The 17,527-nt window shown below is 39.4% G+C and overlaps 1 protein-coding gene across 3 annotated transcripts in view; it reads right to left on the minus strand.

The window, feature by feature from the left end:
- The window catches only part of soga1 (suppressor of glucose, autophagy associated 1), a 133,064-nt gene extending 117,519 nt beyond the window's left edge, over positions 1-15,545 (minus strand). For all 3 annotated transcript variants that reach the window (XM_047364780.1, XM_047364786.1, XM_047364773.1), the window contains exons 1-3: positions 14,499-15,545; positions 7,243-7,344; positions 5,988-6,110 (exon numbers count right to left, since the gene is read on the minus strand). In XM_047364780.1, the coding sequence (XP_047220736.1) occupies positions 5,988-6,110; positions 7,243-7,344; positions 14,499-15,476 (1,203 nt within the window). In that variant the 5' untranslated portion in view covers positions 15,477-15,545. The remainder of the gene's footprint in view (positions 1-5,987; positions 6,111-7,242; positions 7,345-14,498) is intronic.
- Between the last annotated feature and the right edge of the window lie 1,982 nt (positions 15,546-17,527).

Consider the following 17,527-nt stretch of genomic DNA (forward strand, 5'->3'; position numbering starts at 1 on the left):
TTGGCGAACATCCAGTGGCTCATGACTTAATTTCTAAAGGTATAAAAAATTATGAAAGGGGGAAATGACCAGCACACCACTACCTTATGCCTCAATGTTAATTCAGGAAGTTATGGGTTTGTCTTAAAACCGTTTAACGTATGATGAAGACCCAGACTGAAGGTGACAAAAGTTGACCAGAAATCGTTTAGATATGGTGCGCTCACTTATCAGTTTTTTGGTTTTTCAGTGGTCAGGGCTGATAAAGCTGGAAATGATCATATTTGGTCAGCTGATTTCTCTGCATGTCTCTGGTCCTCAGAGTATAAAAATAGGAAGTATAAACTTATCTACAAAATGTTACAGTAAATGTCAAAGTTGGTCATAAAACAGGGGGATGGCAGATTGTACACAGATTCCATACGTGGCATAAATATTATCCAAACACTATAAAGCCTTCCTGTATACGGCCTGTATACATACACAGTAAACTGTTAACTACAAGAAGACAATTCTTTGCTTAGGGAAGAGGTATGAAACCATCCCTTCATCTAATTTTCAAGTAAGAAAAGAAAAAAAGAAAGGTAATAAACATGATTTTGACATATCTCTTTCTGTGAAATGAAAAAACGGTTTCAAAGAATCTTAGTTTTCAGACAAGAAATCAAGCAGAAAACATCTAGTAAAAATGCCTGATAAGATCACCCCCTTAAGTGAAGTAATGCTTTGTTGGTTCCATGAGAAACCTAAAAACTATTTCCTTTTATACTTGTGTGTGTATGTGTGAGTGTGTGTCCAGATGTCTGCAGCCTGTGGGAATGAGAGCGGTGTGTGAGTGGGACAGGAAATGATGTTAGAACTTCTCATGGAGAATGTGATGGCTCTCCACCATACTGACCAGCCTCCACATTTCACACACAGACACACAAACACACAAGTCATGTGCATGCAAGAGACCCACACAAGATGGCTAAACTGACACAAGTTAGAGCATGTGATCCCCATAACGAGACCTTCCTTATCACAAACATCCATGTGACCCTAATCTTTCTGTTTTATTCAGCACTCAACCCGACAGTGCTGGAGAGAGGTGGGAATGAAGACGGACAAATAAAATGACAGTGAAGAGTTCGGAGACTGCAAAGAGTTTGCATGTGTGTATTTGCATTTGCATGTGAGTGAGTCATCAAATTGGAAACCTGAAGCGCCAACAGCATTTAAGCCACTTACTCTTGTAAAGCAGCTCAGGGCAGAGCCTTGGAGCAAGTTAAGGTCAACTTGGACTAAGAGCTGCAAAACACTAAGCATGTCCAACGTGTTTCTTTATTTCAAGGAAGGATGATTTTGTTTTTAAACATAAACAAATTATCCATATTTCTTATATATAATGTTTTCCTACAGGCTTACACCACCCCCCTTAACCTGCAATACTGTTAAATTATATGCATTTTCTCTTAACATTCTTTCATTCAGTTTCAACATTTCATTTTTAAAGATGTAAATCGGCCACAGATGGGAATCTGATCATTTTCCTTTGATATCCTCTAAATGGCATGTCAAATACTGAAATAGCAGATTTTTCTTTCTGTTTATTAAATGCAAAACGAAGAACTCCTAACATTTCAGATCAATAAACACATCAACCCACAGCAAGTATTTTAGTTGAGTTTTATAGATATTAAGTTAAGATAAAGATTGGGGAAATATATCGGAATAATCCTCAAATTGCATTATATTTTGCTGTTTTTTGTCGGTTTCTACTACTCCTATCAAAGACCCTGCAGCACATAATTTTTCTGTTATGTGTTATCTTACCTAGAGTAAAAAAGAATCACAATTGGTCAAAGTCAGAGTCATCAGATCAGACAAGAAAACCAGAAATCGCTATTTCAGAAAAAAAACAACTGATTAATACACCTCTACTTATACGGTTACAGTTACAGTTACAGTTATCATGCTTAAAGGTTGGTATTTTTGTACAACGTGCTGCCTACTGTAGCTTCTGATCTAGATAAAAATGCCTTGATAAAAGGGCATGCTGTGGATAGATGGCTAATTTGGCTCTTTTCCACTTAGCAGAAAACCTAGAGATTCTCCCAAAAGCCGGCTGTATCTTTGAAATACAGATTTTATTTTCTGAATATGAACTGAACTGCTTTAACAGCTGGTACGCTGGTCAACACTGCTCATCAACTTATTTCATTGTTTTCGATTTTCTCCTTTTTATTAAGTGCTTTAGAAGACAGCTGAGTCACAGCAAAGTCAGAGGGAGAGCATCTGTTTTTATACAGATAATGATAAAGCTGCTAGAATAAACAATAGCAACAATATGAGGAGATTAGTAAAGGCTTAATGCACTTCTACAAGCACACAAGGAGACAAACACACCCACAATGAACAGCATGGTGTAACTTGACCGGCCGTTTGAGGATGAGACTCTGCTGCCAGGGAGCCACAGTCAGCCATGTGTTGTGAGAAAGACACAGAGAGGTCAGCATTCTCTCCCAGAAGACAGATTATTCCAGTTTCCTGTCTTATTTGGCCAATACAAATAACAGATGAAGACTTTGCTATAGACATAGTTCAAGAAGTAGGGTACTGTTAAACTGCATAGGCGGGTAACGTCCTACCTCAGGTGGGCATCTTCATTTAGTATAAATTGAGATTATTTGGTTGCTGAAGTTTTTGGCTAGTTCAAGAAGGGCTAACACCAAAGCAGATTCTTCCGTCTTAAAACAATTTCCATTTCATCAACGTCTCAGTTTATGCAAGCAATACTTTCTGATCATTTAAACCACTGTTGCATTTTACCTTGGATGGTTATTAATGCAAAACCCAATAATTATTTACACAGGAAGTGGAGACAAGAAGCAGCGCACCACAAAACAAAAAACACTGGTCAGAGTAACAACCATACATAAAGGTTTAGTAAATACAGCTTTGTTTTATACTGCCTAACTTTTCAGTTAGGAAGTCACACTGATTGAAAATACTTTACATGTTTTGTTCTTAGTATTTGTTTCACACAGGATGATCGCTGGTGGCGCACTGCCTCCTACCTTCGTTTCCTGTGTAAATAATTAACAGTTTCTTTGTAAATAACCATTCAATGCAAACAAAAAATAGCAGCTAGGACATTTTTTGAGATGGAAGTTGTCTTAAGGCGAGTAAAGTCTGCTTGGGTGTTGGTCCCTTTTGAATTAAATGTTAGCGTCAGCTTCCAGGACCAACTAAACCGGGTTTATATCAAATAAAGATCTTAATATAGTTCAGAAATCCTGACATACCCCTGTAAATACTTTTTTCAAAAGCTTTTATTGCTTTCAACTTCACACACCTCACTTTGTCCTTATTTAAACAAAACAATCATTAACTGGAAGCTGTCTCTATTCAGAATTTCTGTTTCCAATTTTCCATCTTAATTTCCAGTCCCATTTTTTTTATTTTCCCTCCAATTTCATTGTAAATGGTAAATGGACTGAACTTATATAGGGCTTTTCCAGTCATACAGACCACTCAAAGCGCTTTACACTAGCGCCACATTCACCCAATCGCACTCACTAACTCTCACACATCCATACACTGATACGCAGATCAGTAGGCAACTTGAGGTTAAGTGCCTTGCCCAGGGGCACATTGACATATGGCAGGAGGAAGCTGGAATTGAACCCACAACCTTCTGATTGCAAGACGGCTACTCTTCTTACTGAGCCACAGTCGCCACCATTATCTTAACCTGATTGGCTGATTTGAATTTTCCAACATACACAATGTTTCCCCTTCCCCTTTTAGTCCATCCTTTCGTCTTCAAAAACAGCCAGATGGTGAGACAGCAGCTGAGAGACAGACAGCAGCAGCAGGCAGAAAGCCCTCAGAGTGACACAACAGCCTCACACTCGCACTCTCACCCTCTCGCTCTCCATAAACACCTCATTGTGTCCTCCTCGATGTGGAAAATGTTGGAGGAATGTTGGAAATTTAATGAAGAGCACCCACGGTCCAGGGTGAGCGAGACAAAACACACTCTAAAACAGCCTGTACTCTGTGTTTATGTTCGAAAGGCCTTTATCAGGGATTCCTGAAGTGACTGGGATGACTGTAGATTGTTTGCACATGCTCTGAAGGACGCTTGCAATAACCGTATCTGTGTCTGTGTGAATTTAATCTGCTGTTAAGGGTTTGTGGAGGCACTGTACCACTGTGTACTTTATGTGTGTGTGTGTGTGTGTGTGAGAGTCTGTGTGTGTGTGTGTGTGTGTGCGTGCGTGCGTGCGTGTTTGTTTGGTAAAATACGAGGTTAGCTGAAAGTCCTGATAAGGTGTTTTTAAGTTTCTGTGAGCATACCTGAAATAAAAGAGAGAATGTTTACCCTTACTACTTGCAACACAGTCCAGTGACACACCGACTTATGATAGCATTATGGTGGTCATATTTCAGAAACTGAAATAAAAATTGTCCCAGAGGGGAGCTCTTTTATCTCTAGGCAGTGTATAGATGAGCAACGTTCAGATCCAGAAGCCCATATCCACGTGTGATGTCATCAAATAATTATTGTTCTGTTAAAAACCAAGCTGTGTCCAGGTTTCAACCATCTGACCCAAACTGTGTCCCTTATATGAAAGAAAATGACTTAATGTATTTAAAAACAATCCACGAACCAACAAGGTTGGAGCCTGTTATAAACTGGAACCTGTGGGAATTCCAGTGTTATTGTGAAGCAGGTTTAACATAACCACGGACTGAGAGAGTGCAGAACAACACACTTTTACACAAAACTGAAATTAAAGCAACCCAGCTTCAGCTAATACTCATGGTCAGAAAAGGTTGAGCCATTTGGTCAAAATGATCAGAAGAAGGTTTGGGGGAATCAACGTGAGACTTTTAAATCTCAAAAAGCTGTACCAGCTCTCAGGCATGGTGGTGGTAGCATTGTGCTGTGGGGCTGTTTAAATGTTTAAATTGTTCTGTGAACTGCACTATATGGATATAATAATAAAAGAGAAGTACTTCTTTCCAATTTAACTTTGGCATGACTCCTCAGCTAGACTGCTGAAACTGGACAAGGATCAAAAACACTCATCAGAACTGGTTATGGTATGGATAAAGCAGGCTACATTAAGCTACTGTTTTCATTTTACTGATAATTTACCTTTCAGAGCTGTGCTGGTATATAATGCAACTCTATCACCTTTTTTATTGTTTCCATGTAAATCATACATTTCATATTCTTCCATTTGAAATTCTGACTCATCCCCATCTTTTAACCAAGTTACTGAAAATGCAATAATGACATTTTTCCCGACCTGTTTTAAATAATCTTTTATTTCTGTTACATTGGCAAATAAACTCTTACTATTGAAATGCATAATAGACAATGTCCCATTGATATTGATGTAGTACTCACAATCCGTATTCTCAGGGACTAAATCTATATCTTAATCCTTGTCTACATTGTATATTTTATAATCTGAGTATCTGTATCCATAGTTCAGAGGTGCAACGTCAGACTCGTTCCTCAACTCCATATCTGGTGCCATCATGTTTTATTTACCGTCCTAAAAATAATTTTAACTCTTGTCGTTCTCTTATTATTTTATCAGGTGATGCCTCTTTTCAGTCCACGTTGTTAGCTTTTGGCAGCGCACTAGCTAGCATGTTGCCAATAAAGCAAATAAATAAAATATCAAATTAAATCTTAACTTTCACTAAATAGAGCTAAAATATATAAATTGCATTTTGAAAGTTGACTTCAAAATAGTAAGAAAAAGTCAAGTTTTGAACACCTACAAATTATTTGAGAGCAGCAGCTACATTAGCTTGTTAGCAATTAATTAACCAGCCAATAAATTTGTATAAATTTGCACCAGTAAACCTCAGGCTACACTGTAAAGTCAGTCAACAAACTTATAACCATGCTGAGATTACATTTCCCATATATCAGTCATTGTCCTGTTGCTATGTGAACTTAAAGTGTTATTTTGTAAAATGTTGCTATTACTAACACTTACTTTTACATCTTGCTCCAGCGTCCTTATCAACTCTCCATCCACCTGCCCTGTTTGGGCCACTCTTAGAGAGCGCCGCTCTGCCTTCCTCAATCGGTACTGCAGGATACGGCAGGTTTTATTTGCCTAAAGGGAGAAAGACACATGATGTCATATGCCATGTGTCTAAGCCTTCCTTGTTACACTTTAAATTGTTTTGCTGCAGTCAATGCGATACATCACAACACAAACACCTAGAACGAAGTAACATTTAAATCCTTTGGAATGGATTAAAATGTAGGAACTGAAACTCAAAATGAAGGTTTTAGCTAGAAGGAGTGTAGCCAGTGACTTTAGCAGCACAGTGACACTAATGGTTAAGAATGTGGTGGATCCGTGTGTCATAGTACACCCTGGGGCCAGAATACCAATACAGGGTATGTTAAAGGTAGACTGTATTATTTATGGGAAATTACTTGCACTGTAAAAGATGTATGGAAATGGATTGGATTTTGTAAGGATCTTTAAACAAACAAAATAGGTGAGATTTATTCACTCCACTGCCTGATTGAGGTTTACAGTAATCTTTTAATGTGACTAACATGTTTCTTCTGACTGGAAGTAATTATGTATTAAAGTGTTTGAGTGGCCCAGCATCAGTCTCAAGTTCAATCTACAATTCCTGACCCCAGGCCATTTACTGCATGTCTTCCATTTTTCTGCTCTTCTACCTGCCAAGCTACTTATTGGATGAAAGCCACTAGCAGCAGAACATTTTTAGATGATACTCCTTTTACATTGTTTTATTAACTTTTGAGATATGTCAAATTTCATATGCGAAACAAACCTTTTTGTTGAAGGATAATTCTTTTAAATTAAACAATCTTCCAAAATCGTATTTGGCCACATGAAAATAACAGGAAAAGTCACCTAGCTAGATGGCAATGTTTAAGGAAGTAATAATTGGAACTAATAAGTGCTCAGTGTTGCAAGAACACAGCAATGCTAGAGAACATTGTTCTGTTTTCTTGCAATGCTTAGATGTTTAAGTATTGCAAAATTAGGCTCACGCTACTTGAAGGAAAGCCTGGGGATCATTTTGCTAATCTCACCTAAGATAGGTTTTCCTCAGCCTCAAAAGCACCAATTAGATGACTGGTAGCCTTTTGTCTTGCTTGCCTGCTTCTAAACATGCAACATCATTTTCCTTTGTTATACTTTGAGGTTTCCAGCCAAAATAGCAGGGAAAATGAAAGCCCACAATCTCGCTTGCTCTTACCTGCTCCAGTTGTTGGCGCAGTTCCTGCAGCTGGTAAACATCGTCTTCCATGTACATGTCCCTCATTTCCAGCATCTCAGACCGCAGCTCCTCCATTTCATCCTAGGGACAGTAAAAAACGAAGTTAAGAAGGCAAAGCTTATTTTTATTAGAATTCATGTCAAAAGCTTGTAACTGCATATTTGATGGTAACAGACTGTCAAGAGCGGACCACGGTTAAAAGGTGAGAAGATTATATGGATATAAAGGGACTCCTTCACCATTTATGAAGGCTATTGAAACCTCTTACCACTAAGGCAATGCAATAATCTAGAAACATCAATGCACTGGTGTAATTAACATATGCTCTTTCATCAACCATAGTTCATTGTCGATCACCTCATCTTCTCTTCATCAGTCTAATAATTGCTTGAAATTAGAGACCCGACTGTCCGCTATATCAGCTTATAGGCTAATCATAGAATTAAATGAACGAAAGGTATACAGTTCTGCAAATTCACTAACAGATGCTCTTTCATCTACTAGGAATCAACATTTTACCATGGAGGTCAAAAGTTTTAGCTTCACTCTTCAAGTTGGGGGAAAGCAACAAACATTCACAGGAAATTTCAGGACTAAACATGTGAAATAAGGAGGGCTAAAGTTAATCCTTGCACAATGTGAGGAGCATAAGTAAAAATCCAGTGCAAATGCCCTTTAGAAGTGTTACCATCCACCCCTCTTTTAGACAAACAGCGATCAATTATTGATTTCAACCCGGAAGCATGAATTGTATCATCCTTCTGAATCATATTTTAGGGTGCAGTCCTTCAAGCAGCGTGGGTGTGTGCAATGAAATTATTGTCCATAAGAGGAGGTTTGGCTTGCTTGTCTAGATATGACAGCATTAGAGGGGTGTGACACAATAGTGTGACTCGGAGACAACAAGAAGCTAAAATCTCTGCATGTAAGCACGTGTCTGAGGATACTAGGAAAGAGGGAGAGGTAGGATGCAGTAGTAGTTGTAGTAGTGCTGACACAATTTACTACAGTGAATAATTTAGGTCAGCTTCTGCAGAGCTGCTACTGTATGAACAAAAAGCTCTAGGGATGTGTAGCGATGTGTGCGTGGAATATGGAATGAGTTAAAGTGGGTTCAGCAGTAGGTAGGGTTCATATGTGTTCCCACTGCAACAGAATACTATGAGAGTCATGAAAATACTAACAATCAAAGGTACTGGCTGAACTTTTCAGAAAAATGAATGAAACTTACTTATAATATATAGTTTGTGGCCTATAGGATCGACATTTCATGGTCAGTTTTTCTATTTGTTCTGTTATTTATCTGTAAAGTCTACCCTCCCTAAAACAAGTTTGCCTCTGGTGACATAACATAAGGCACAACTGATCAGAGTTTATTTGAGCATGTTCATTTGTGTTTCTCTTGCTGTTTTCTTATGCTTCTACATGCTTCTAATCAAATTCCTTGTTCAAAGGTGTTTACTGTACAGCAGCACTTAAGGTTATGAGATATATTTGGGAACAATGCATTGGGAAGAGGACCGAGACAAACTGGCATGGAATCCATAATCTCATAATATGTTGAAAAGAAATGAAAGGAAATGAAAAACAAGACAAAAGAAGAAGAAACAGGAAAATCTGTGGACTAAAGAGGTGCAATGCACCAAAGTAAGACTAAGATATAACTACAGACAAATTAGTAGATCGATTGTACATAGAGATGATGAAACATGACAGAGAAAAAGGGACAATGTGAGGACATGAAACCAGAGAACCACAAGTTAATGTGGCAAGACACTGACAGAGAGAGAGTTTGTTCCACTGACCTGTTTTTCACAGCTAACTAAGAAAGAAAGGGGAAGATTGTCTCTGTCATGTGAACACCCACCCAGTCAAGAGAAGAAATCAGCCGAACAGCTGTCATGTTTAAGAGTCAGACAATTTAATGTTTGAAATCACACTTTTGCTGTAATCACATCTCTCACTCGCTCTTATTTTGTCATGTTAAAACTTAAGAGTTCATTGTTTGTTTGGATAATTTGTTATGCTGAGAAATAAAATAGCATAATAAAACGGGAAATTTGAAAATAGGGGTGTGCGTTTGTTTGCCTTTTTACTGTGAAGCCACCGAATAAAATAAAGTGCTGAAATGTCCTTCAGAAGTCACCCTCATATTCCACCTGTGTATCATTTAACCTCTGTTTAAATTCAGCTGTCCTGTGAAGGCCTCAGATATTTGTATGAGAACCTCATAGAACAAACAGCACCATAAAGACCAAGGAACAAAGCAACAGGCAATCGATAAGGTTGTAGAGAAGTTTAAAGCAGGTGTAGCAAACATCTCACAGAGCTTTGTTCAATCTATCATCAAGTGAAAACAGAAGGACACCACTGCAAACCTACCAAGACATGAAGGTGCTTCTAAACTAACAGGCCAGGTAAGAAGATCCTACCTCCGAGAAGCAGCAAGCCCATGGTATCTCTGGAGGAGCTGAAGAACTACTATGCTCAGCTAGGAGAACCATTTATGTTGGATAGAATGGAGAACCATTTTTAAAAGGAAGTCCCATTTACATTTTGCCACAGTGGGGATAAGGGAGATGGTCAGAGTTCATGGGAAGATAGTTGGAGCTAAATCATGGGCAAAACTGTAAGACAACTGTTAGGGACCACATAGACTTGAGAAGGCGGCGGATGTTCACCTTCCATAAGGTCAACAGAGTACCCAGGAATTCAATTGGATAACTTAGTTCAAAGTATATTCATGTGTTACAGAGACCCTGCCCAAAGACCTAAATCGAACAGAGAAGATCTACAGGCCCTGTAGATGAATGTTTTACCTTCTTTCTTTGCAGGGACTGCACTGACTGACATGAATTGACAGAAAAGTTCAGATTTTTCATCTCCAGCGAAATTTGTCAATTCACCCTAATCACATCGCTTCATTCACATCGCTTCGCTCCTGAATGCATCTCTACTTAGGATTAACATGTAAATATTTGCTCCTGTCGTGTCAGTCTGAACGCACCATAAGGTGGTTCTACAAAGTACTGATAACTATCTGAAAACTGTGGTGTGCATTTAAATGCACACCACAGTTTTCAGATAGTTGTTGTAACCATATGTAATTTTCCTTCCTCTTATAAATCATGGGCTTTGTGTTGTACTACACATAAAATCCCCCCCAAAATACTTTGGTGCTGTCAAAAGTTTGGTAACTCTGTAACATCTCTATAACATGACAAAATGTGAAAAAAGTAAGGGACCTGATAACTTTTGCAGGGCCCTGTGTATTTTGTGATTAGAGGTTATGTCATCTTTTTTTAAATGAGAAAGGTAGAAACCATTTGTCCCATGACAAATAGCTCCTATCTGGGAATACCTGAGGCAACTCCTTCAGCATTGAACAACATTTATTAAACTCACACAAAGCCACTTTCTGTCTTGTTTGCTTAATAGCTGTAGCGGATGAATATGTATTATCCTCAAACAGAACCAAGCTGCCTGATGTGCTTCGCTAAGCTAGCTTTCAGCTTCATATTTAAAAAGAGTTGGGTTCACTTATTACAAATATATATTCATGTGCAATGTTTACAACCAGGAAGCATTCAGATGTTAATTTAGCTTGTGAAATATGCATTTCTATACTTATTTACATTTATATAAAATTTAACAACAGGTAACAATGTATCCAGGACCCAAGTCTTTGGGTCACTTTATAACCCTATTTCGTACCCATGTGCTGCCAATTCATCCCTTTCTACTTTCCTATAATACCTGTAAGGAAACTTTTTTCTTCCAATGTACTCAAACCATTAGCTATTAGGCTATTTTTATTTAAAGTTGAACATTTTTCTAATTACAGAGAGAAATAGTCGTAAAAATGCTCAAATCTCCCATATATTTTCATGAAATTGTACATTATTTGCATGTTCTCTTCCTGCATAGATGGGTTTTCTCTGGGTACTTTGGCTTCCTCCAGCAGGCCAAAAACGTAACTGTTAGGTCAGCTGGTTTCCTTTATACTGCCCTTAGGTATGTGTGTGGGTGTGTGTGTGTGTGTGTGTGTGTGTGTGTGTGTGTGTGTGTGTGCGCGCATGGTTGTTTGTCCTTTATGTCTCTGATGGGCTGGTGACCAGTCAAGGGTCTGCTCCACCTCTTGCCCAATGTCTGCTTGAAGTAGGCACCAGCCTGTCCCCGACCTTCAATGGTTAAATAGGTATAGAGGATGGATGGATGGATGGATGGATGGATGGATGGATGGATGGATGGATATTATTTTTATTGACTTTGCTTTACACTCCATTTCCACTTAATTTAGTTATGATCCAAGTCTGGCCCTGTTCAGGTTATGAAATATGACAGTTTATATGACCCCTGAACAACCAAAATAAGCGTCAATGACTAGTGGCTGATATTTTATTGGGGTCTTATCACATTTCACAAAGTAACAGATAAGTATATTTGAGAGATTTCATGCAAATCATAGGTACAAAATATACCCTCTGCAAGGAACAGAAAATAATTTGCTGCCAGTGGTGACCAATGTAGTAATGTAATCTAGCTAATTCTGGCCTATTTCTCATCTACACAATCTCCACTGATGCTCATCTTGTATCTGAAACTGTAGTCACAGGACATAAATTCCTCAAACTTTAAGTCAAGGCAGGGCAAAATCTTTTTCAAATCAGAAGGATAACGACAAGTGGCAAACACATACTTGTACGTCATGCTGAAGGAAAAACACTTTAAAAGAGAAGAGAGACAAATTTTGGGGAACAATGAAACTGTTGTTTGCCTGCCACACACTGAATTATGTGTTCTAAATTAAGGAAAGCAGGAAATCGGATGGTATGTATAGTAAGGGGTATTTTTCAACCACACTGTAGCTGCAAAAGATTTTAAAGTGGATATTAAACACTTTGAGGTACCAAGTCATAACAATGGGATATTTCAACAGTTGAAAACTGTTTATAGGGAACTTTCCAACTGAGAGGGAAACAGGGGCAGCACTAGATGCACATGCAGAAATACAGAGTCAGACAGACAGAAAAGAGCCTTAAAGCACAGATCAAACATAACAATGAATGGAAAATGAGGGTTAAACAAATTAAGAATAAGATTTAGAATAAGGACTTAGCCCAAGTCTGATAATCTGATGCTAAAACAGTATGTTCTTTAGATCTTTGGATTTTCTGACCAGGTGTCCCTCATAGCTGCAACAGATTAACTTCACTGCAGGGCCTCCCATGAGGCGTTGCTGTGGTCCAAAAAGGTAGCTGTGAACCATAATGTCCTATATTCAATCTGCAATCTGCCACAGAAAAACAACAGCACTCAGAGGATGGTAAAAACAGCTTTAAGTAAGAGTAAGTTTTGAGTATGTTTTAATTAAATTTTTTATTAGCAAAAATAAATAAATGTAAAAAATGTCTGTTTTAGGAGTTAAGTATTAATAGTTATCATTGTTGATTAGTTTGCCCACTACCACATTCAGAAAAAAGGGATCATTTTATCATTAGAGCAATCTGTGTACAATTTGACATCTTTACATTTGTTTTTTTCTAACTTTAAGCTTTAATTAATTATATTAAGCAAGCTGAAGGGAAAGAAACAATGCATGTCTTAAAAATGTATTTACCACTGATGTATTGCTAATTATTTATCAAATAACATGTTTCCACCACAAACATTAAGACATAGGGAAAACACTGCATATGTTGGCTAATACAACAAAAAATATAATGAAGTGTAGTTCATCAGTATTTCAGGAGGGGCCTTTTACCCCTTTCAGAAGCTTGGTTTGGGTTAAACGCATTAGTTCAATTAAAAACACAAACCTTGTGGTAGTGTAAACTGCATGAAAAACAAAGTGATGTTGAAATAATTAACACTCTCACTCCAGGACTTCCTGGCCTGGGTATAAAAAAACCAGAATCACACAGAGGCAAGTGTTCCTGATCAGTCACTGTTCCCAATCGATCTCTGACAATTACAGGCTTGTCTAGTCAGACCCTGCGAGTGCTTCAGGACATGCTCCCTAATTAATCTTTCCACTAATCAGTCAATCTCAAGGTAGGCCTGACCATTGGATTCAATTGTATTGCTTTTTACTGTCTGCAAGCAGTCTGTGTGACCTGAAACAGTCTTTTTTCTATTAAAAACTGATAATACTGTATCTCCAGAGTAGTTCTATAGTAACAGCTTTACCTGATGTACTGACAGTTATGTTACTTTCATTTGTATCAGCAGTGAAATGTTTGAGTAAAATGGGCCAGTTAAATACAGGATTCCCAAAGAAACTGTGCCTAAAAGATGGACAATTGGAGCAAGACTGTATTGTTTATTGTAAGCCTAAACACTTCACACTTTCTTCCAAGACTATTGGGTGTCTAAGTCTCTTACATGTTAACCGTATCTATGAACGTGAACCACTATTGGACTTTTCGATCCACACAAACTAGCATTCGTGTTATTTTTGGGTCAGTTGGACCCTCAATTGGCATCAACAGTGCGCTGGTTCAAGCAGTTGTCTTTTCAAAACAGAAGAATAAACTATAAGCGCTGTGTTCCCGAGAGCAAAATAAAAAACATCCCAAATGTTAATAACAGCAAAGTTCCTCATACAAACAAACAAAATATCCCTCCTTGTTGTATCTCTTCATATGATTGGTGTGTTGTGTGTTTAGAATTATTATTTATTTTATTATCTTTCCATGCATGTGTTCAGAACAAATAGAACAGGTTATTGAGATCCAAACTGTTTATACCTGTAACCTTCACTACCCTTTATATGCGCAGCAGCTATGCTACGTCCAACTTTCAGAGCTGAATATTCAACATCAAGATGTGTTCTTGTTTTATTGTTGACCAGGAACTCAGAAAATCCAATTTCCGAGTACAAAGAGATCACAGCATTAATTGGGACTACTTTGTGCCTGCACGGCCATTGCAAAAAAGGGGCTTGGAGAACAGAGAAAATGAGTAGGGTGGCACACTCCAGCCTTTACAATCACCCACAACAACAAAAAAATGTTTTAATGAGGCAGGATCTGCAAAACGAAATTGCATCTATTCAAACCATTTACATTTCTTGCACGTTTATTGGGGGGAAGCAGTATCTATTTGGGCTTTTGTTCTAGTATAGGTCTACTCACAACAATGTAATCCTTGTAAGCACATCCTTCATATAAAACTATAAAACGATCAACAAAACACAACATACCACAGAAAAGTGGAACATTTTAGTTACTTACTTTGAGGTAATCATTTTCAGATCTCAGCTCTTCTATTTCCCTGAGGTACTCCTCATGCATGCCGTCAGTGAACTCCTCCGTCAGGTCTGAGAAAGCCAGAGATGTGCTGGCAGGCACCCTGCTGTCAAATGAGGTGACCGACCGCTCCTCTCCGGGAGAAATGCTCTCCTCCCCGGCCTCCATGCTCAGAGAGAGCCGGTCCTTTACATCTTTCTCAGCGGTGGAGCAGGCGTTCCCAGCGGCTGCTCGCCAACAGGCTCTGTCCGACGACACGCCATCCCTGAGCAGCTTCTCTCCTTCTGGACCGCGGCTGCTCCTCGACTCGGCGTCGCTGCTCCCAGCATCCGCTGAGAGTTTGTGTTCCTCGGAGGCGCAGTCCGATAGCTCGGAGCTGCTGTCTGTCGGGGAGAGCTTCCCTGCGGCGCATCCAGAGTCTTTGGATAGGTCGTCGGACCCTGTGCTGGCGTCCGACACCTTCCTCCGACCGCTGTTGCTTTTCAACGCTTTGGACACCGAAGTCTTGGTCAGCAGGGAGGATTTTCCTGCCGTTTTACCGCCGCCTCTCTCGGCTTTACCGTCCTTCCCAGTGAGGCTGCCCACAGGACTGCGCCTGGAAATGCGGCTTCCCAAATGGATTGCTCCGGGCTTGACGCTCAGGGTCGTGGTCCCGATCCCTCCGCGGATCTTCGTGAGCGACCAACCGGGTACATCCTTCGGTCTCGCCGGAGACGGCGCCCGGTTGATCTTTTTCTTCTCACCCGTGTGAGCGCCCAGTGCCGCCGAGAGCTCAGCCGTTTCAGCCCGGGGGTGCCGCTGCGTCGGACCGGGCACCGCGTGCTGCGTCTGGCCGCCGTCCAAGCTCTCCGTCCCGCCTCCGCTTTCCATCTTCTGCCGGAGATGGACTCTCCGTTCCTTGGGCGAGGCGAAGGCGAGGTGAGTCGGAGAGTTATGAACATCAACCTCCTTTGTTTTTGTCATTCATTTGCTTGGGACGACACAAAAAATGCAGAAATAACCCACCTCCTCTATGCTGAAACAGGGAGGCAGAAGTTGAATAAACAACTGCAGAGCAAAACAAAAGAAGATCAGTCCTCCTGCTACAATGAGAGCTTTCAGAGCAACAGGACGAAGCGGAGGAAGATGAATCTAAAACCTGCAAAAATGCAAACCACAATCCAGGTTGTAAAGAGATTTTCAAAGTACTCTGCTTTGTTGTTGCCTTCTCCTTTTTTAGGATTCCTTTGCGTGAATAACACACACTACACGGTTCCTGCTCGGAGCAACTGTGTCTGAGAAGAGGGAAGCAGTGTGGCTATGGTCACTATCTCTCTCCCCCTCTCTCCGCCCAGATAATGGGATGCATTAAAACAGAAGGCGAATCTCATTTCTGAAGCTCTGTCGCCACCATGGAGAAAAGCACAAAGATCAGAAAAGAACAAGTGTTCATTTCCGCACAAGGACACATCCCAGGAGCATTTAAATTTCAATGGACCAAACATTATTTTCCATTGGCACAGCCTGAGTTCTTGAAGGATGCAGAGAAAAAAACAACAGCACACTGAAACCCTGTTGCAGTAACAATGAAATGTCATTTGATTTAACAAATGACAAACTCTTTAGCTTAACATGGATGTGTTAAGATAGGTAGTTGGAGGTTTGTAGGTCTCTTCTAGGCTAAAAATATTTTCTTAAATTCATTAACAACTTCATAATCAATTTTTGGTATATTTGGTATAGAGAAAGAGAAGACAAGACAGTCAGCTGACATGCAAAACATTCAATATAGCCATCAATGTTACATAATACATGTTTTATTAATGGTTGCAAGAAAAATGATGAAGCCCTAACCAGCCACCATTGGTCAAAAAGTGAAGGAACACATGAATGCACAACTACACATAACTACCAACCTTGATCAGAAGATGGAACTTATTTAGATTAAATCACTCACAACCTAATTTTCTCCTACTTCTTTATCATTTTTACATGTCTTGAGGATAATTTTATACGTGAATATTTGTGTAAAAATAAAAGGATTGAATGCATGTATGATTGGAATGAAAATGTAATGTTATGTATATGTGTTATACATCGACTTTAGGTATGTTAGGAGAAGCTTGGTCTCAAGGTTATTTTTTAATTTTCTGTTTAACAATAGTAATTGCTTGTTAATATTTGTTAATGGTTAGAAATAGTCAGGCTCGCCGCCATGCACAATGTGGGCTCTGGAACCCAGCTCCACGAGAGAGGTTGGACTCTCTCCCACTCTGGAGCGGCCCGCGGTGACAGGTGGCGGGCTGGGGTGGGTTTGCTTGTTGACCCCCAGCTCAGCTGTCTTGTGTTGGGGTTTACCCCGGTGGATGAGAGGGTCCCTGCCTATGGGCCAAGTGGTAGTGCAGAGTACCTGGCCTTCTTAACGTCCCTGTCAGGGGTGCTGCATAGTGCCCCTCCTGGTGTAAGAATTATGATTATTGATTAATTAATATTTATCAAGAATTATAATTTAAAATCATAATATGAAAAAAATGTATTTCTTAACCAAAAATTATTACTTACAAATCGAAATCAGAGATATCCTCTGGTGTTGTAATTATGGCTCAAAGCCCTTGATAATTACAATTAGTAAATTCTCAGTAATAATTGATAACTATTACTAGATGTCACTGTTTAATCAACCGCTTCACCGAAGGTGGGGGAACTTTGACCTTATTTTGACCGACAAATCACTCTTGCTCAAAATAAACACAAACTCTCTCTTTATCTACATGAATATTTATTAAATCAGCAGCCCTGAAACACCTCGCTATTCTGATTCAATAATCTTCACCTAATCAACCATGCTAAAATTCTACACAAAAGGTGTAAAATAACTAACTAAACAAGATAAAACAACATTGAGTGTGTATTAAAGTCAAACCAGCAGTTATGGAAAAAACAAGAGAAAATTTGGTACTGGGAGCGGCCTCCACCAGGCTGCAGTCATAAAAACCACAAAGTTGTAACTCAGTGAAACACAAAGGGTCATAAAA

The sequence above is a fragment of the Girardinichthys multiradiatus genome, chromosome 1, assembly GCF_021462225.1.
Source record: "Girardinichthys multiradiatus isolate DD_20200921_A chromosome 1, DD_fGirMul_XY1, whole genome shotgun sequence".
NCBI lineage: Eukaryota > Metazoa > Chordata > Actinopteri > Cyprinodontiformes > Goodeidae > Girardinichthys > Girardinichthys multiradiatus.